Genomic DNA, 23,363 nt, shown 5'->3' on the forward strand with positions numbered 1-23,363 from the left:
TCACCCCCCATCATCCATTCACCCTCATCATCCATTCACCCCCCATCATCCATTCACCCCCCCATCATCCATTCACCCCCATCATCCATTCACCCCCCATCATCCATTCACCCCCCATCATCCATTCACCTCATCATCCATTCACCCCCCATCATCCATTCACCCCACCATTCACCCCCATCATCCATTCACCCCCATCATCCATTCACCCCCCATCATCACGGCTGCACTGTCACCCCCATCATCCATTCACCCCCATCATCCATTCACCCCCCATCATCCATTCACCCCCCATCATCCATTCACCCCCCATCATCCATTCACCCCCCATCATCCATTCACCTCATCATCCATTCCCCCCATCATCCATTCACCCCCCATCATCCATTCACCCCCATCATCCATTCACCCCCATCATCCATTCACCCCCATCATCCATTCACCCCCCATCATCCATTCACCCCCCATCATCCATTCACCTCATCATCCATTCACCCCCCATCATCCATTCACCCCCATCCATTCACCCCCATCATCCATTCACCCCCCATCATCCATTCACCCCCCATCATCCATTCACCCCATCATCCATTCACCCCCATCATCCATTACCCACTCATTCACCCCATCATCCATTCACCCCCATCATCCATTCACCCCCCATCATCCATTCACCCCCCATCATCCATTCACCTCATCATCCATTCACCCCCCATCATCCATTCACCCCCATCATCCATTCACCCCCATCATCCATTCACCCCCCATCATCCATTCACCCCCCATCATCCATTCACCCCCATCATCCATTCACCCCCCATCATCCATTCACCCCCCATCATCCATTCACCCCCATCATCCATTCACCCCCCATCATCCATTCACCCCCCATCATCCATTCACCCCCATCATCCATTCACCCCCCATTCACCCCCCATCATCCATTCACCCCCCATCATCCATTCACCCCCATCATCCATTCACCCCCCATTCACCCCCCATCATCCATTCACCCCCCATCATCCATTCCCCCCATCATCCATTCCCCCCATCATCCATTCACCCCCCATCATCCATTCACCTCATCACCCATCACCCCCTCATCCATTCACCCCCTCATCCATTCACCCCCATCATCCATTCCCCCCATCATCCATTCACCCCCCATCATCCATTCACCTCATCACCCATCACCCCCTCATCCATTCACCCCCTCATCCATTCACCCCCCATCATCCATTCAACCCCCATCATCCATTCACCCCCCATCATCCATTCACCCCCAATCAGACATGACCAGAATGGACAGAGGAGGATGGGAAGGCCCCCGATGATGGGTGAAGGAGGATGGGTGAAGGATGATGGGTGAAGGATGATGGGTGAAGGAGGATGGGTGAAGGAGGATGGGTGAAGGAGGATGGGTGAAGGATGATGGGTGAAGGATGATGGGTGAAGGAGGATGGGTGAAGGATGATGGGTGAAGGAGGATGGGTGAAGGATGATGGGTGAAGGATGATGGGTGAAGGATGATGGGTGAAGGAGGATGGGTGAAGGATGATGGGTGAAGGAGGATGGGTGAAGGAGGATGGGTGAAGGAGGATGGGTGAAGGATGATGGGTGAAGGATGATGGGTGAAGGATGATGGGTGAAGGAGGATGGGTGAAGGAGGATGGGTGAAGGATGATGGGTGAAGGATGATGGGTGAAGGAGGATGGGTGAAGGATGATGGGTGAAGGAGGATGGGTGAAGGAGGATGGGTGAAGGATGATGGGTGAAGGATGATGGGTGAAGGAGGATGGGTGAAGGAGGATGGGTGAAGGAGGATGGGTGAAGGATGATGGGTGAAGGATGATGGGTGAAGGATGATTGGTGAAGGAGGATGGGTGAAGGAGGATGGGTGAAGGATGATGGGTGAAGGAGGATGGGTGAAGGAGGATGGGTGAAGGAGGATGGGTGAAGGAGGATGGGTGAAGGATGATGGGTGAAGGATGATGGGTGAAGGATGATGGGTGAAGGAGGATGGGTGAAGGATGATGGGTGAAGGAGGATGGGTGAAGGATGATGGGTGAAGGATGATGGGTGAAGGATGATGGGTGAAGGATGATTGGTGAAGGATGATGGGTGAAGGAGGATGGGTGAAGGAGGATGGGTGAAGGAGGATGGGTGAAGGATGATGGGTGAAGGATGATGGGTGAAGGATGATGGGTGAAGGATGATGGGTGAAGGATGATGGGTGAAGGATGATGGGTGAAGGATGATGGGTGAAGGATGACGGGTGAAGGAGGATGGGTGAAGGATGATGGGTGAAGGAGGATGGGTGAAGGAGGATGGGTGAAGGAGGATGGGTGAAGGATGATGGGTGAAGGAGGATGGGTGAAGGAGGATGGGTGAAGGAGGATGGGTGAAGGATGATGGGTGAAGGATGATGGGTGAAGGAGGATGGGTGAAGGAGGATGGGTGAAGGATGATGGGTGAAGGAGGATGGGTGAAGGAGGATGGGTGAAGGATGATGGGTGAAGGATGATGGGTGAAGGATGATGGGTGAAGGAGGATGGGTGAAGGAGGATGGGTGAAGGAGGATGGGTGAAGGATGATGGGTGAAGGAGGATGGGTGAAGGAGGATGGGTGAAGGATGATGGGTGAAGGAGGATGGGTGAAGGATGATGGGTGAAGGAGGATGGGTGAAGGAGGATGGGTGAAGGAGGATGGGTGAAGGATGATGGGTGAAGGATGATGGGTGAAGGAGGATGGGTGAAGGATGATGGGTGAAGGAGGATGGGTGAAGGATGATGGGTGAAGGATGATGGGTGAAGGATGATGGGTGAAGGATGATTGGTGAAGGAGGATGGGTGAAGGATGATTGGTGAAGGAGGATGGGTGAAGGAGGATGGGTGAAGGATGATGGGTGAAGGAGGATGGGTGAAGGAGGATGGGTGAAGGAGGATGGGTGAAGGATGATGGGTGAAGGATGATGGGTGAAGGATGATGGGTGAAGGATGATGGGTGAAGGATGATGGGTGAAGGAGGATGGGTGAAGGATGATGGGTGAAGGAGGATGGGTGAAGGATGATGGGTGAAGGATGATGGGTGAAGGATGATTGGTGAAGGATGATGGGTGAAGGAGGATGGGTGAAGGAGGATGGGTGAAGGAGGATGGGTGAAGGATGATGGGTGAAGGATGATGGGTGAAGGATGATGGGTGAAGGATGATGGGTGAAGGATGATGGGTGAAGGATGATGGGTGAAGGATGATGGGTGAAGGATGATGGGTGAAGGATGACGGGTGAAGGATGACGGGTGAAGGAGGACGGGTGAAGGATGATGGGTGAAGGAGGATGGGTGAAGGAGGATGGGTGAAGGAGGATGGGTGAAGGAGGATGGGTGAAGGAGGATGGGTGAAGGAGGATGGGTGAAGGAGGATGGGTGAAGGAGGATGGGTGAAGGATGATGGGTGAAGGAGGATGGGTGAAGGATGATGGGTGAAGGATGATGGGTGAAGGATGATGGGTGAAGGATGATGGGTGAAGGAGGATGGGTGAAGGAGGATGGGTGAAGGATGATGGGTGAAGGATGATGGGTGAAGGATGATGGGTGAAGGAGGATGGGTGAAGGAGGATGGGTGAAGGATGATGGGTGAAGGATGATGGGTGAAGGAGGATGGGTGAAGGAGGATGGGTGAAGGATGATGGGTGAAGGAGGATGGGTGAAGGATGATGGGTGAAGGATGATGGGTGAAGGATGATGGGTGAAGGAGGATGGGTGAAGGAGGATGGGTGAAGGATGATGGGTGAAGGAGGATGGGTGAAGGAGGATGGGTGAAGGAGGATGGGTGAAGGAGGATGGGTGAAGGATGATGGGTGAAGGATGATGGGTGAAGGATGATGGGTGAAGGATGATGGGTGAAGGAGGATGGGTGAAGGATGATGGGTGAAGGAGGATGGGTGAAGGAGGATGGGTGAAGGATGATGGGTGAAGGATGATGGGTGAAGGATGATTGGTGAAGGATGATGGGTGAAGGAGGATGGGTGAAGGAGGATGGGTGAAGGAGGATGGGTGAAGGAGGATGGGTGAAGGATGATGGGTGAAGGATGATGGGTGAAGGATGATGGGTGAAGGATGATGGGTGAAGGATGATGGGTGAAGGATGATGGGTGAAGGATGATGGGATGTGGGTGTTGCAGTGACCACTGTATGGAAACGGAATGTGTTCAAAGTGAGAAGTCTCCAGCAAACGTAGGATTTCCGGCACGGGTCCAAATCCTCATTTGGCCATCACATCATTACAGAAGCCACACAGAACCCCTCCTCGGTGTTCCCTGTGACATGAGAGGCCCAATGAAGAGTCCGGTGTGGCTTCTGTAATGAGGATGCGATGGCTGAATGAAGGTTTGGACCCTTACAGAGATCCTCCATGTACCGGAGACTTCTCACCAGTCTGGGGGCGGGGCAGGAGATAACTGAGATGAGGTCATCAGGTGTGAGGAGAAGGAGAAGACTCTGATAGGTGGAGATGAGGAAGAGAAGACTCTCAAAGGTGATGGGGAGAAGAAGACTCTGATAGGTGGAGAAGACTCTGATAGGTGGAGAAGACTCTGATAGGTGGAAAAGGGGAGGATAAGAATCTGGTGGGTGGAGATGAGGAGTAGAAAACTCTGATAGATGGAGATGAGTAGAAGACTATTGTAGGTGGAGATGGGGAGAAGAAGACTCTGATAGGTGGAGAAGTTGGGTGTGGTCGAACCTTGGTGAGGGGGAGGTGCTGGGGTAAGACGATTCCTTCTTTCTTCAGTAGGCGGGTCTCTTCCTCAGACAGCTGAAGTGACTGAAACCCAAAAACATAGTAAGTGGAGAATATACAGGACAACCTTCCCGCCGTCCTCACCCCGCCCTAAGCCCTTCCCACAACCCATGCAATGCCCATCCCACATTCCGCCCTTCCTGTGCCACACCCTTGTTGCACCTCGCCCTACAAGTGTACATACCGAGGTGTGGAAGTATACAGAGTCATCCTCCTCCTCCTCCTCTTCCTCCATACACAGAGCGATGGGTTCCAGGATGTCTGGATCACACGGTTCCACACACACATCTACAGGGAGAAGAAGACTTCAATATTCTACAACACATTACCAGAGAGTCAAAAGTTAGGACTGTCTGTACTGCCCCCCATTGTCCCTCACCCACCAATCACAATCCAGCATCAATATTCCAGATGTCAAATCTGAGATTGGATAGAATCTTAATGGTGGTTGAGGGACAACAGAACCGATCCCTAATCCTAAAACACGAGAATGACGTCATCAGGGGAGGAACATGGAGGACCAGAGCCAGAGGACTGCAGAGGCTCAGGTGAGGACTCTACAGAGGAGGAACAAAGCCGGAGGACTGTAGAGAACTAACATGGAGGACCAGAACAGGTAGGTAGGAAGTTTAGCATTCTACAGAGAAGGAACATTGAGGAACAGAGCCAGAAGACTGTAGAGGTTTAGATAAGGACTCTACAGAGGAGGAAAAAAGACGGAAGACTGCAGAGGTTCAGGTGAGGACTCTACAAAGGAGGACCAGAGTTGGAGGAAGAAAATGAAGGCCATACGAACTTGTCTATATGGGCCTATCTATGCATGGCTCCTCCATGGAGATCAGGGTACATCTGTAGATGGTTCCTCCAGCAAAATGGGAGTCTATATGGACCTATCTATGGATGGTTGCTCCAATGAGATAGGAGTCTATATGGACCCATCTATGGATGGTTCCTCCAATGAGATAGGAGTCTATATGGACCCATCTATGGATGGTTCCTCCAATGAGATAGGAGTATATATGGACCCATCTATGGATGGTTCCTCCAATGAGATAGGAGTATATATGGACCTATCTATGGATGGTTCCTCCTGGGAGATGGGAGTCCATATGGACCTATCTATGGATGGTTCCTCCAATGAGATAGGAGTCTATATGGACCCATCTATGGATGGTTCCTCCAATGAGATAGGAGTCTATATGGACCCATCTATGGATGGTTCCTCCAATGAGATAGGAGTCTATATGGACCTATCTATGGATGGTTCCTCCAATGAGATAGGAGTCTATATGGACCTATCTATGGATGGTTCCTCCTGGGAGATGGGAGTCTATATGGACCCATCTATGGATGGTTCCTCCTGGGAGATAGGAGTCTATATGGACCTATCTATGGATGGTTCCTCCTGGGAGATGGGAGTCTATATGGACCCATCTATGGATGGTTCCTCCTGGGAGATAGGAGTCTATATGGACCTATCTATGGATGGTTCCTCCTGGGAGATGGGAGTCTATATGGACCCATCTATGGATGGTTCCTCCAATGAGATAGGAGTATATATGGACCTATCTATGGATGGTTCCTCCTGGGAGATGGGAGTCCATATGGACCTATCTATGGATGGTTCCTCCAATGAGATAGGAGTCTATATGGACCCATCTATGGATGGTTCCTCCAATGAGATAGGAGTCCATATGGACCTATCTATGGATGGTTCCTCCTGGGAGATGGGAGTCTATATGGACCTATCTATGGATGGTTCCTCCTGGGAGATGGGAGTCTATATGGGTCTACAGTAATCCCCCGCTACATCGCGGTTCAGTTTTTGCGGTCCCGGTAATTTGCGGGTTTTTTTGTAATGTTATTTTACTATATAAATCATTAAAAATGAAATATTTTTGTGTTTTTCATAGCTCTTGCTCTGTCTCTCAGTATCTTTTATGTGTTTAAATGAGTTTCTATTGTTTTAAAAGTCTGTTTACAGACCTTAAAATGCTTTTACATGTACAGTGACAGTAAAAAAACCCCGCCTACAATGTATTTTAATTGGGTTTTTCTATTTTGCGGATTTTCACTTTTCGCGGCTGGGTCCGAAATGTAACCCCCGCAATGGAGGGGGGTTTACTGTATCTATGGATGGTTCCTCCAATGAGATAGGAGTCTATATGGACCTATCTATGGATGGTTCCTCCGGTGAGATGGGAGTCTATATGGACCTATCTATGGATGGTTCCTCCGGTGAGATGGGAGTCTATATGGCTCTATCTATGGATGGTTCCTCCAATGAGATAGGAGTCTATATGGACCTATCTATGGATGGTTCCTCCAATGAGATAGGAGTCTATATGGACCTATCTATGGATGGTTCCTCCGGTGAGATGGGAGTCTATATGGCTCTATCTATGGATGGTTCCTCCGGTGAGATAGGAGTCTATATGGGTCTTTCAATGGATGGTTCCTCCGATGAGTTGGGAGTCCATATGGGTCTATCTATGGATGGTTCATCCGATGAGATGGGAGTCTATATGGTTCTTTCAATGGATGGTCCCTCCGATGAGTTGGGAGTCTATATGGACCTATCTATGGATGGTTCCTCCGGTGAGATGGGAGTCTATATGGGTCTTTTAATGGATGGTTCCTCCGATGAGTTGGGAGTCCATATGGGTCTATCTATGGATGGTTCCTCCGATGAGATAGGAGTCTATATGGGTCTTTCAATGGATGGTTCCTCCGATGAGTTGGGAGTCCATATGGGTCTATCTATGGATGGTTCCTCCGATGAGATGGGAGTATATATGGACCTATCTATGGATGGTTCCTCCAATGAGTTGGGAGTCTATATGGGTCTTTCAATGGATGGTTCCTCCGATGAGTTGGGAGTCCATATGGGTCTATCTATGGATGGTTCCTCCGATGAGATAGGAGTCTATATGGACCTATCTATGGATGGTTCCTCCAGTGAGATGGGAGTCTATATGGACCTATCTATGGATGGTTCCTCCGGTGAGATGGGAGTCTATATGGACCTATCTATGGATGGTTCCTCCGGTGAGATGGGAGTCCATATGGCTCTATCTATGGATGGTTCCTCCGATGAGTTGGGAGTCCATATGGGTCTATCTATGGATGGTTCCTCCGGTGAGATGGGAGTCTATATGGACCTATCTATGGATGGTTCCTCCGATGAGATAGGAGTCTATATGGGACTTTCAATGGATGGTTCCTCTGATGAGTTGGGAGTCTATATGGGTCTATCTATGGACGATTCCTCCGGTGAGATGGGAGTCTATATGGACCTATCTATGATGAGTTGGGAGTCTATATGGACCTATCTATGGATGAGATGTGTGGTTCTTACCCAAGTCTATGAAGACGTCTCCCTCACAGGTCTCGGATCGCACGCTCTGAAGGTCTCCGCTGTCCTCCTGCATCATGGAGTAGTTGTGTTCGCTCTGTACAATGTGGGGGCTGTGCGGAGGAGACGACTCCCAGTTCTCTGGAGACAGGACAGCCGCCTGGCCCTCTGATATTCCACTGTCACTGGCTGGAGGGGAGGTCGGATCCTCACACAGAGGACTGCCCAGGAGCTCCGACAGGAACCCCTCCACCGCCGGGTCACAGAATCCCTAAAAAAAAAAAAAAAAAAGATGGATGCCAGTCACCACAAAACTTCCACCAATAGGAGGCACTGAAACTCCACACCAGATATCTCACCGCTGTCTCCCCCATAGCCCAATCCTTCCCATAATCCTCTGGGATCACTGGAAACATGTCATCCAGGAGGAAATCCAGGAGGTCCGAATCCTCCACCCCACCAAATTCCGCCAGCAGAGACATCTGGAATGAGAAAAACCGGGATTAGAGACGTCCCTCATCTCCAGAAATGTATGGACTACCAAAGCCCCACCCCCTCCATAATACAACGCTCATAATTACAGCACCTCTCATCCTAACCCTGTTTGGGAAGAGGGATAAGGTGGGGATAATGTGAGAAGGGGAGGTAAGACTGTGGTGATTGTGGGAGGGGCTAATGAGGGTGTTGCGGCACCCTGGATTCCTATTTTGCACCTTGCAGCTGACACCTGGCCCAGCACACACATATCCCCCCACCCCCTATCTCCTGGGTGTGGGGCCCCCACTGTGGTTTTTCCCTTACACCAGCCGCAGTCTTCCTTCCCCATGGCGCCGGGGTCTGGCTGGCACAGTGGGCTCTTCTTCCCACCCGGTGTCCTGCTGAAAAACAAAAAGCTCCACCCCCGGCACGGAGTGGAAGTGGCTGTGTAGAGAAGAGGGTGGAGCCTGTGGTAAATTTGGTAAATTGATGCTAAGCTGATAAGATCATGTTCCAGCTCGGGTAGTGATACCCGGATTGGGGAAACAGATCTGTTTTATCTCCCCGGGATGCTCCATGTGCTGTGAGGGCCCCAAACTGAGGTCAGCCTCCAGGATCTCTCTGCCGCCCATTACCTGCCACCCCACTGCCTACGCCCTCTGTGGATGAGGTGCCCAGCGCTCCTCACACCCCAAACCCAGCAGATCCGCCCAGTGAGACCTCTCTGGATCCAGAACCTCGCCATCAGCCTGGACCCGGCCTCCTCACAGTCAGTCCTTGAACCTTCCATATTATCACCCAGAGGATCCCTGCCCCTAGCTGTGCCTTATCATTGCCCTTTGGACTGTCTCCCTTTTTCTGTGCCAGGTTTGTCCTGGGAGGATCATTTCCCCATGCTGGGCCTCACCGCTTCCCCAGGGGCCGCTTCCCCAGGGGCCGCTTCCCCAGGGGCCGTGTCCCACTCCACAGACTGGTAACCTTGGAGATGCCCATTGCTGCCACGAGGATCCTTTGCTGGGACATACAGATCCCCACCAACTTCTATCATTGCTGACCCTGGAATCTGAGTATCTGTATAGGGGGCTCATTGATGCCCCAGGGACAGCTTGTTCATCCCAACACCCCCCCCCCCCCTTCAGTCTCCCAATAAACACCCCATGTCAGGTTCTGTGTGATCCCTCTCTGCACCCAGCCCATCACAGGGAAATAGGGGCAGTTCACAGTCAGGGAAGTCATGATGGTTTCTGCCGACACGAAACTCAGTGAACAGATGGAAGTGAAAAGAACGTTTTTGGAGAGCCCTGGATCTTCTTACTGGGGGACTGGTGCCAGACTGGCTGGGGGACTGGTGCCGGACTGCCTGGCTGGGGGGCTGCTGCCAGACTGCCTGGCTGGGGGACTGGTGCCAGACTGGCTGGGGGACTGGTGCCAGACTGCCTGGCTGGGGGACTGGTGCCAGACTGCCTGGCTGGGGGACTGGTGCCGGACTGCCTGGCTGGGGGGCTGCTGCCGGACTGCCTGGCTGGGGGGCTGCTGCCTGGCTGGGGGACTGGTGCCAGACTATCTGGCTGGGGGACTGGTGCCGGACTGCCTGGCTGGGGGACTGGTGCCGGACTGCCTGGCTGGGGGGCTGCTGCCGGACTGCCTGGCTTGGGGGACTGGTGCCCGACTGCCTGGCTGGGGGACTGGTGCCAGACTGCCTGGCTGGGGGGACTGGTGCCAGACTGTCTGGCTGGGGGACTGGTGCCGGACTGCCTGGCTGGGGGACACTGACCTGAGTCACCTAGGCTTGTGTAGGTGACTAGTTGTTAATTAGATTACGGTTTATGTTAGCTGTTCGTTAGATGTAACGATATTACTGTTTACAATTTGAATTGTTTAGGGTAACGTGATCAGATCTTCTGATCTGGTTTGCTATAAATCTGTGTGAATTTACAAAAAAAAAAAGAAGAGTTCCAGTTTGCACCTATTCTAGTGTCGTCTAGTCTTGGGTGCTTAGCTGGAATACCTGGTTTCTGGTTCCAGACTGGAGAAAGGGATGTACTAACAGAAGCACCTAATAGTGGTGATGGACGGTTCCATCACATTGGTGGCAGCGGTGGGACGCTTCCTGCAGTCTGGGACATCCAAACCTCCCCTGGGATCCAAGGTCCGGGGAGCAGAAGAGGAGAGGTACAGATATCAGCCGCCATGGAAGAGGAATTCGGAAGGAGGTTATGAGAGAAGCGGATACAGCACAGTTCTCACTCCCCAGCTGCAGTTCAGGGAGGATGCAGAATGGAGATGATGTGGACTGACTATGGGACTTCACTCTGCCCGACCAATGAAGGTCCTGACCAGGGGGAGGTCTGGGAATTTATTAGTTACTGGATGGGGAAGTGACAGAGCCAACCAGGACTATTGGAGGGGACTGCTGGGTAGCCTCATCACTGACTATGGGCCCCGGCTTTTGGGGGTTACAAGCATTCAGCACTGATAAGCGGTACTAATGGGTGGCACTGATAATCAGTGTAAATGTCTGCACTGAGGAATGCGGCTCATTGGCTCTCCTCCTGCCAGTGGGAGGAGAGGAATGCATCTGAAAGTTGCACTGTGATTGGACACAGCTGATCACATGGTAAAGTGCGGTGTCATTGGCTGCTTGCTGTGATCAGAGATGTGGGGGGGGTCTGATTGCCCCCAGGGGGTGTCAGTGGGTGGAATGTTGTGAAGGACATTATAGGACCTCCAGTAAGAAGAGTGGAACCTGTGCCCGGCCCATAGCGGGGGATGGTGGAGGCGGTGATAATTGGCTGTTGGCTTTTTCTTAGATAATTAGTTCAGGTTAATTCTATTTCTGTATAGAATCTCATCTGTGTATGATAATGTAATCAGGCAATCCCTGACCTGTGTGATAATCTGATCAGGAAGGGGAGGTCCATGCTGTATATAAATTCTGTGTGACTGTTCAATAAAGGAGATTCCAGTACAATGTAAGTTATCGTCTAGCTTTGTATGGGGGGAGGGGATATCTGATATCTATATACAGATTGGAGGAAGCCGTATACTGAGGGGAGAACACACAGTGCGGGTCGCTGTTCTGTTACATTTGGGAGAGGGGGGTAGTGGGGGAGGGGGGTAGTGGGGGAGATAATGGAGGGGGGGGTAAGTTTGTGGTGGTGTAGAAAAGGGGGGGGGGGGTTAAATGGGGGGGAGGGGCTCTGTACTTCCCCTCCTGATAAAGTTTCCCTTCCTGATCTCCTGATTGGCTGGGCTGTAGAAGTGGGTGGAGCTGAGGGTATATATAGATGGAGGACACACCCCTAACTATAGAGAGTAATGAGACTTCTAGGATTGGGTGGGGGGGTCAGTCTCAGTAGGTGAGGGGGTGGGGCAGTTGGTAGGTGAGGGTAATGTGCTGTGATCAGTAGATGGGGGTGGGGCGGATGGTCAGTAGCTGTGTGAGTGGTCAGTCGGTGGGTGGGTGGGGTCAGTCGGTGGATAGGGTTGGGAGTGCAGTTGGTCGGTAAGTAAGGGTTGGTGGATCGGTAGGTAAGGGCGGGGCGGTCAGTAGGTGGGGGTGAAGAGGACGGTAAGTGGGGGGTGGGGCGGTCAGTAGGTGGGGGGTGGGGCGGTCGGTAAGTTGTCACCTCGTCGCTCTTCTCTCCGCCGATCTCTGGACTCTTCTCCGCTCTCACTTCCGGGTTCCAACACAACACGGATGACGTCACTAGGAGCGCACTGCACGCCGGGACATGTAGTTTCTCCTCCCCCTGTGTGACTCTCCTGCGCAGCCGCTGAGCGCCACGTGTACAACCCCGCCCCCTCCTCCCTCCCTGCTATTGGTCAGCTGCAGCAAATAGTTCGGAATTCCCCACTGCCTGCTGATTGGCTGTGAGCCTGGAAGGCGGGAGAAGGAGGGGGATCCGCCATCTTTGTTATAGGCGGAGCTGGAAATGGGGCTTTTTTAGGTCTCATCCAATCACGGGGCTTCTCCGGATTCATGCGTCTCCCATAGCAACCAAATCTCCCCTCCCCCCTCTGTATACACCGAACACAATCTATAAATATAATTATTAATAATAGAGAACTTTCCATAAATCATTTCCCACAGAAATGTACAGGTTTCATGTCTCTCTCCACTTCATCAGGAGATTAATAATCTATAAATCCCATATATAGGGGGGAGGGGTAATCAATGACTCCGCCCAGAAAAATATTATTACTTACAAATCAAATCAGGGAGTTCACCCCCGAAACTATTATACCTCCATTATACCTCCATACCTCCATTATACCTCCATTATACCTCCATTATACCTCCATACCTCCATTATATCTCTATTATACCTCCATTATACCTCCATACCTCCATTATACCTCTATTATACCTCCATTATACCTCCATTATACCTCTATTATACCTCTATTATATCTCCATTATATCTCCATTATACCTCCATTATATCTCTATTGTACCTCTATTATACCTCTATTATACCTCTATTATACCTCTATTATACCTCTATTATACCTCCATTATATCTCCATTATATCTCCATTATACCTCCATTATATCTCCATTATATCTCCATTATACCTCCATTATATCTCCATTATATCTCCATTATACCTCCATTATACCTCCATTATACCTCCATTATACCTCCATTATACCTCCATACCTCCATTATACCTCCATTATACCTCTATTATATCTCTATTATACCTCTATTATACCTCCATTATACCTCTATTATACCTCCATTATATCTCCATTATACCTCCATTATACCTCTATTATACCTCTATTATACCTCCATACCTCCATTATACCTCTATTATATCTCCATTATACCTCCATTATACCTCTATTATACCTCTATTATACCTCTATTATATCTCTATTATACCTCTATTATACCTCTATTATACCTCCATTATACCTCCATTATATCTCCATTATATCTCCATTATACCTCCATTATATCTCCATTATATCTCCATTATACCTCCATTATATCTCCATTATACCTCTATTATACCTCTATTATATCTCTATTATACCTCTATTATACCTCTATTATATCTCCATTATACCTCTATTATACCTCCATTATACCTCCATTATATCTCTATTGTACCTCTATTATATCTCTATTATACCTCTATTATACCTCTATTATATCTCTATTATACCTCTATTATACCTCTATTATACCTCCATTATACCTCCATTATATCTCTATTATACCTCCATTATACCTCCATTATACCTCCATTATATCTCTATTATACCTCCATTATACCTCTATTATACCTCTATTATATCTCCATTATATCTCTATTATACCTCCATTATATCTCTATTATATCTCTATTATACCTCCATTATACCTCCATTATATCTCTATTATACCTCCATTATACCTCTATTATATCTCTATTATATCTCTATTATATCTCTATTATACCTCCATTATATCTCTATTATACCTCTATTATACCTCTATTATACCTCCATTATACCTCCATTATATCTCTATTATACCTCCATTATACCTCCATTATACCTCCATTATATCTCTATTATACCTCCATTATACCTCTATTATACCTCTATTATATCTCCATTATATCTCTATTATACCTCCATTATATCTCTATTATATCTCTATTATACCTCCATTATACCTCCATTATATCTCTATTATATCTCTATTATATCTCTATTATACCTCTATTATATCTCTATTATATCTCTATTATACCTCCATTATATCTCTATTATATCTCTATTATACCTCCATTATATCTCTATTATACCTCTATTATACCTCTATTATACCTCCATTATACCTCTATTATATCTCTATTATATCTCTATTATATCTCTATTATATCTCTATTATACCCCTATTATACCTCCATTATACCCCTATTATACCCCTATTATACCTCCATTATACCTCTATTATATCTCTATTATACCTCTATTATACCTCCATTATATCTCTATTATACCTCTATTATACCTCTATTATACCTCTATTATACCTCCATTATATCTCTATTATACCTCCATTATACCTCTATTATACCTCTATTATATCTCTATTATACCTCTATTATATCTCTATTATACCTCTATTATACCTCCATTATATCTCTATTATACCTCTATTATACCTCCATTATATCTCTATTATACCTCTATTATACCTCCATTATATCTCTATTGTACCTCTATTATATCTCTATTATACCTCCATTTTATCTCTATTATATCTCTATTATACCTCTATTATACCTCTATTATACCTCTATTATACCTCCATTATACCTCTATTATACCTCCATTATACCTCCATTATATCTCTATTATATCTCTATTATACCTCCATTATACCTCCATTATATCTCTATTATACCTCTATTATATCTCTATTATACCTCTATTATACCTCCATTATACCTCCATTATACCTCTATTATATCTCTATTATATCTCTATTATATCTCTATTATATCTCTATTATACCTCCATTATATCTCTATTATACCTCTATTATACCTCCATTATACCTCCATTATATCTCTATTATACCTCTATTATATCTCTATTATACCTCTATTATACCTCCATTATACCTCCATTATACCTCCATTATACCTCTATTATACCTCCATTATACCTCTATTATATCTCTATTATACCTCCATTATACCTCTATTATATCTCCATTATACCTCCATTATACCTCCATTATACCTCTATTATACCTCTATTATACCTCTATTATATCTCTATTATACCTCTATTATACCTCTATTATACCTCCATTATATCTCCATTATATCTCCATTATACCTCCATTATATCTCCATTATATCTCCATTATACCTCCATTATATCTCCATTATATCTCCATTATACCTCCATTATACCTCCATTATACCTCCATTATACCTCCATTATACCTCCATTATACCTCCATACCTCCATTATACCTCCATTATACCTCTATTATATCTCTATTATACCTCTATTATACCTCCATTATACCTCTATTATACCTCCATTATATCTCCATTATACCTCCATTATACCTCTATTATACCTCTATTATACCTCCATACCTCCATTATACCTCTATTATATCTCCATTATACCTCCATTATACCTCTATTATACCTCTATTATACCTCTATTATATCTCTATTATACCTCTATTATACCTCTATTATACCTCCATTATACCTCCATTATATCTCCATTATATCTCCATTATACCTCCATTATATCTCCATTATATCTCCATTATACCTCCATTATATCTCCATTATATCTCCATTATACCTCTATTATACCTCTATTATATCTCTATTATACCTCTATTATACCTCTATTATATCTCCATTATACCTCTATTATACCTCCATTATACCTCCATTATATCTCTATTGTACCTCTATTATATCTCTATTATACCTCTATTATACCTCTATTATATCTCTATTATACCTCTATTATACCTCTATTATACCTCCATTATACCTCCATTATATCTCTATTATACCTCCATTATACCTCCATTATACCTCCATTATATCTCTATTATACCTCCATTATACCTCTATTATACCTCTATTATATCTCCATTATATCTCTATTATACCTCCATTATATCTCTATTATATCTCTATTATACCTCCATTATACCTCCATTATATCTCTATTATACCTCCATTATACCTCTATTATATCTCTATTATATCTCTATTATATCTCTATTATACCTCCATTATATCTCTATTATACCTCTATTATACCTCTATTATACCTCCATTATACCTCCATTATATCTCTATTATACCTCCATTATACCTCCATTATACCTCCATTATATCTCTATTATACCTCCATTATACCTCTATTATACCTCTATTATATCTCCATTATATCTCTATTATACCTCCATTATATCTCTATTATATCTCTATTATACCTCCATTATACCTCCATTATATCTCTATTATACCTCCATTATACCTCTATTATATCTCTATTATATCTCTATTATATCTCTATTATACCTCTATTATATCTCTATTATATCTCTATTATACCTCCATTATATCTCTATTATATCTCTATTATACCTCCATTATATCTCTATTATACCTCTATTATACCTCTATTATACCTCCATTATACCTCTATTATATCTCTATTATATCTCTATTATATCTCTATTATACCCCTATTATACCTCCATTATACCCCTATTATACCCCTATTATACCTCCATTATACCTCTATTATATCTCTATTATACCTCTATTATACCTCCATTATATCTCTATTATACCTCTATTATACCTCTATTATACCTCTATTATACCTCCATTATATCTCTATTATACCTCCATTATACCTCTATTATACCTCTATTATATCTCTATTATACCTCTATTATACCTCCATTATATCTCTATTATACCTCTATTATACCTCCATTATATCTCTATTATACCTCTATTATACCTCCATTATATCTCTATTGTACCTCTATTATATCTCTATTATACCTCCATTTTATCTCTATTATATCTCTATTATACCTCTATTATACCTCTATTATACCTCTATTATACCTCCATTATACCTCTATTATACCTCCATTATACCTCCATTATATCTCTATTATATCTCTATTATACCTCCATTATACCTCCATTATATCTCTATTATACCTCTATTATATCTCTATTATACCTCTATTATACCTCCATTATACCTCCATTATACCTCTATTATATCTCTATTATATCTCTATTATATCTCTATTATATCTCTATTATACCTCCATTATATCTCTATTATACCTCTATTATACCTCCATTATACCTCCATTATATCTCTATTATACCTCTATTATATCTCTATTATACCTCTATTATACCTCCATTATACCTCCATTATACCTCTATTATATCTCTATTATATCTCTATTATATCTCTATTATATCTCTATTATACCTCCATTATATCTCTATTATACCTCTATTATACCCCTATTATACCTCCATTATACCTCCATTATATCTCTATTATACCTCTATTATACCTCTATTATATCTCTATTATACCTCCATTATACCTCTATTATACCTCCATTATATCTCTATTGTACCTCTATTATATCTCTATTATACCTCCATTATACCTCTATTATATCTCTATTATACCTCCATTATATCTCTATTATACCTCTATTATACCCCTATTATACCTCCATTATACCTCCATTATATCTCTATTATACCTCTATTATACCTCTATTATATCTCTATTATACCTCCATTATACCTCTATTATACCTCCATTATATCTCTATTGTACCTCTATTATATCTCTATTATACCTCCATTATACCTCTATTATATCTCTATTATACCTCCATTATACCTCTATTATACCTCTATTATATCTCTATTGTACCTCTATTATATCTCTATTATACCTCTATTATACCTCCATTATATCTCTATTATACCTCTATTATACCTCTATTATACCTCTATTATATCTCTATTATACCTCCATTATACCTCTATTATACCTCTATTATACCTCCATTATACCTCTATTATACCTCCATTATACCTCTATTATACCTCTATTATACCTCCATACCTCCATTATATCTCTATTATACCTCTATTATACCTCCATTATACCTCTATTATACCTCCATTATACCTCTATTATACCTCTATTATACCTCCATACCTCCATTATATCTCTATTATACCTCCATTATATCTCCATTATATCTCCATTATACCTCTATTATACCTCCATACCTCCATTATATCTCTATTATACCTCCATTATATCTCCATTATACCTCTATTATACCTCCATTATACCTCTATTATACCTCTATTATACCTCTATTATACCTCCATACCTCCATTATATCTCTATTATACCTCCATTATATCTCCATTATATCTCCATTATACCTCTATTATACCTCTATTATATCTCTATTATATCTCTATTATATCTCTATTATATCTCTATTATATCTCTATTGTACCTCTATTATACCTCCATACCTCCATTATACCTCTATTATACCTCCATTATATCTCCATTATATCTCTATTATATCTCTATTATACCTCTATTATATCTCCATTATACCTCTATTATACCTCTATTATATCTCCATTATATCTCTATTATATCTCTATTATATCTCTATTATACCTCTATTATATCTCTATTATACCTCCATTATATCTCTATTATATCTCCATTATACCTCTATTATATCTCCATTATATCTCCATTATATCTCCATTATACCTCTATTATATCTCTATTATATCTCTATTATATCTCTATTATACCTCCATTATATCTCTATTATACCTCCATTATACCTCCATTATATCTCTATTATATCTCTATTATACCTCTATTATATCTCTATTATATCTCTATTATATCTCTATTATACCTCTATTATACCTCCATTATACCCCTATTATACCCCTATTATACCTCCATTATACCTCTATTATATCTCTATTATACCTCTATTATACCTCTATTATACCTCTATTATACCTCTATTATATCTCTATTATACCTCTATTATACCTCCATTATATCTCTATTATACCTCTATTATACCTCTATTATACCTCTATTATACCTCCATTATACCTCTATTATACCTCCATTATATCTCTATTGTACCTCTATTATATCTCTATTATACCTCCATTATATCTCTATTATACCTCTATTATACCTCCATTATATCTCTATTGTACCTCTATTATATCTCTATTATACCTCCATTTTATCTCTATTATATCTCTATTATACCTCTATTATACCTCTATTATACCTCTATTATACCTCCATTATATCTCTATTATACCTCCATTATACCTCCATTATATCTCTATTATATCTCTATTATACCTCCATTATATCTCTATTATACCTCTATTATACCTCCATTATACCTCCATTATATCTCTATTATACCTCTATTATATCTCTATTATACCTCTATTATACCTCCATTATACCTCCATTATACCTCTATTATATCTCTATTATATCTCTATTATATCTCTATTATATCTCTATTATACCTCCATTATATCTCTATTATACCTCTATTATACCTCCATTATACCTCTATTATATCTCTATTATATCTCTATTATATCTCTATTATACCTCCATTATACCTCCATTATATCTCTATTATATCTCTATTATATCTCTATTATACCTCCATTATATCTCTATTATACCTCCATTATACCTCTATTATACCCCTATTATACCTCCATTATACCTCTATTATATCTCTATTATACCTCTATTATACCTCTATTATACCTCTATTATATCTCTATTATACCTCTATTATACCTCTATTATACCCCTATTATACCTCCATTATACCTCTATTATATCTCTATTATACCTCTATTATACCTCTATTATACCTCTATTATATCTCTATTATACCTCTATTATACCTCCATTATATCTCTATTATACCTCTATTATACCTCTATTATATCTCTATTATACCTCCATTATACCTCTATTATACCTCCATTATATCTCTATTGTACCTCTATTATATCTCTATTATACCTCCATTATATCTCTATTATACCTCTATTATACCTCCATTATATCTCTATTATACCTCTATTATACCTCTATTATACCTCTATTATATCTCTATTATACCTCCATTATACCTCTATTATACCTCCATTATATCTCTATTGTACCTCTATTATACCTCCATTATACCTCTATTATACCTCCATTATATCTCTATTGTACCTCTATTATATCTCTATTATACCTCCATTATACCTCCATTATATCTCTATTATATCTCTATTATACCTCTATTATACCTCTATTATACCTCTATTATACCTCCATTATATCTCTATTATATCTCTATTATACCTCCATTATACCTCCATTATATCTCTATTATATCTCTATTATACCTCTATTATATCTCTATTATATCTCTATTATACCTCTATTATACCTCCATTATATCTCTATTATACCTCTATTATATCTCTATTATATCTCTATTATATCTCTATTATATCTCTATTATACCTCTATTATACCTCTATTATATCTCTATTATACCTCCATTATACCTCTATTATATCTCTATTATACCTCTATTATATCTCTATTATACCTCTATTATACCTCCATTATATCTCTATTATACCTCTATTATATCTCTATTATATCTCTATTATATCTCTATTATATCTCTATTATACCTCTATTATACCTCTATTATATCTCTATTATACCTCCATTATACCTCTATTATACCTCCATTATATCTCTATTGTACCTCTATTATACCTCCATTATACCTCTATTATACCTCCATTATATCTCTATTGTACCTCTATTATATCTCTATTATACCTCCATTATATCTCTATTATATCTCTATTATACCTCTATTATACCTCTATTATACCTCTATTATATCTCTATTATACCTCCATTATATCTCTATTATATCTCTATTATACCTCTATTATACCTCCATTATACCTCTATTATACCTCTATTATACCTCCATTATACCTCTATTATATCTCTATTATACCTCAATTATACCTCTATTACACACCGGTTCCATACAATAATGGAGATTCATCCGGATCACACCGGTTCCATCCAATAATGGAGATTCATCCGGATCACACCGGTTCCATCCAATAATGGAGATTCATCCGGATCACACCGGTTCCATACAACTGACTGATCCATCTAAGGTGGCGGCTGGGAAACAGAGCAGAGCCCCGAGAGCCCGCCCATTCTGTGACAACAGCGAATAAAAATTCACTATTGTCACACGAACCCTTCTCCTGGCCCACTTCCTGATTGGTCGAAAGGCACCGTGCCATTGGTCGAGGAGGAGGCGGGAGGACTGAAGAGAAACCGCTGTGATCGTCCGTCTGTGAGGTAAATAAACTCCCGGGGGAACGCACTGATTGGACGATCCTCTTCTGTCTGTATCTGGAAGTGTTGCTTGGGATCATAGTATACAGATCATGGTATACAGATCATAGTATACAGATCATAGTATACAGATCATAGTATACAGATCATGGTATACAGATCATAGTATACAGATCATAGTATACAGATCATAGTATACAGATCATAGTATACAGATCATAGTATACAGATCATGGTATACAGATCATAGTATACAGATCATAGTATACAGATCATGGTATACAGATCATGGTATACAGATCATAGTATACAGATCATAGTATACAGATCATAGTATACAGATCATGGTATACAGATCATAGTATACAGATCATAGTATACAGATCATAGTATACAGATCATGGTATACAGATCATAGTATACAGATCATAGTATACAGATCATGGTATACAGATCATGGTATACAGATCATGGTATACAGATCATAGTATACAGTACAGATCATGGTATACAGATCATAGTATACAGATCATGGTATACAGATCATAGTATACAGATCATAGTATACAGATCATGGTACACAGATCATGGTATACAGATCATGGTATACAGATCATAGTATACAGATCATAGTATAAAGATCATGGTATACAGATCATAGTATACAGATCATAGTATACAGATCATAGTATACAGATCATGGTATACAGATCATGGTATACAGATCATAGTATACAGATCATAGTATAAAGATCATGGTATACAGATCATAGTATACAGATCATAGTATACAGATCATAGTATACAGATCATAGTATACAGATCATAGTATACAGATCATGGTATACAGATCATAGTATACAGATCATAGTATACAGATCATGGTATACAGATCATGGTATACAGATCATGGTATACAGATCATAGTATACAGTACAGATCATGGTATACAGATCATAGTATACAGATCATGGTATACAGATCATAGTATACAGATCATAGTATACAGATCATGGTACACAGATCATGGTATACAGATCATGGTATACAGATCATAGTATACAGATCATAGTATAAAGATCATGGTATACAGATCATAGTATACAGATCATAGTATACAGATCATAGTATACAGATCATGGTATACAGATCATAGTATAAAGATCATGGTATACAGATCATAGTATACAGATCATGGTATACAGATCATGGTATACAGATCATGGTATACAGATCATAGTATACAGATCATAGTATACAGTACAGATCATGGTATACAGATCATGGTATACAGATCATAGTATACAGATCATGGTACACAGATTATGGTACACAGATCATAGTATACAGATCATAGTATACAGATCATAGTATACAGTACAGATCATAGTATACAGATCATGGTATACAGATCATAGTATACAGATCATGGTACACAGATTATGGTACACAGATCATAGTATACAGATCATAGTATACAGATCATAGTATACAGATCATAGTATACAGATCATAGTATACAGATCATGGTATACCGATCATAGTATACAGATCATGGTATACAGATCATAGTACACAGATCATAGTATACAGATCATGGTATACAGATAATAGTATACAGATCATAGTATACAGATCATAGTATACAGATAATAGTATACAGATCATAGTATACAGATCATGGT

General features: G+C 41.7%; 3 protein-coding genes across 3 annotated transcripts in view; 2 read left to right on the forward strand and 1 right to left on the reverse strand.

Annotated features, from left to right (window-relative positions):
- The window catches only part of CREB3 (cAMP responsive element binding protein 3), a 22,636-nt gene extending 10,265 nt beyond the window's left edge, over positions 1–12,371 (reverse strand). The window contains exons 1-5 of the mRNA XM_082250297.1: positions 12,260–12,371; positions 8,513–8,635; positions 8,157–8,424; positions 4,983–5,086; positions 4,679–4,822 (exon numbers count right to left, since the gene is read on the reverse strand). Coding sequence (XP_082106423.1) covers positions 4,679–4,822; positions 4,983–5,086; positions 8,157–8,424; positions 8,513–8,635 — 639 coding nt within the window. The 5' untranslated portion in view covers positions 12,260–12,371. The remainder of the gene's footprint in view (positions 1–4,678; positions 4,823–4,982; positions 5,087–8,156; positions 8,425–8,512; positions 8,636–12,259) is intronic.
- The window catches only part of LOC309550973 (uncharacterized protein), a gene marked incomplete at both ends in the record, with an annotated part of 360,984 nt that overhangs the window by 303,705 nt on the left and 33,916 nt on the right, over positions 1–23,363 (forward strand). The window lies entirely within an intron of this gene.
- Positions 1–23,363, forward strand: part of TLN1 (talin 1) — a 510,560-nt gene that overhangs the window by 266,800 nt on the left and 220,397 nt on the right. The window lies entirely within an intron of this gene.

This window comes from Pelophylax lessonae (assembly GCF_965119305.1).
Source record: "Pelophylax lessonae genome assembly, chromosome: 1".
Lineage (NCBI taxonomy): Eukaryota > Metazoa > Chordata > Amphibia > Anura > Ranidae > Pelophylax > Pelophylax lessonae.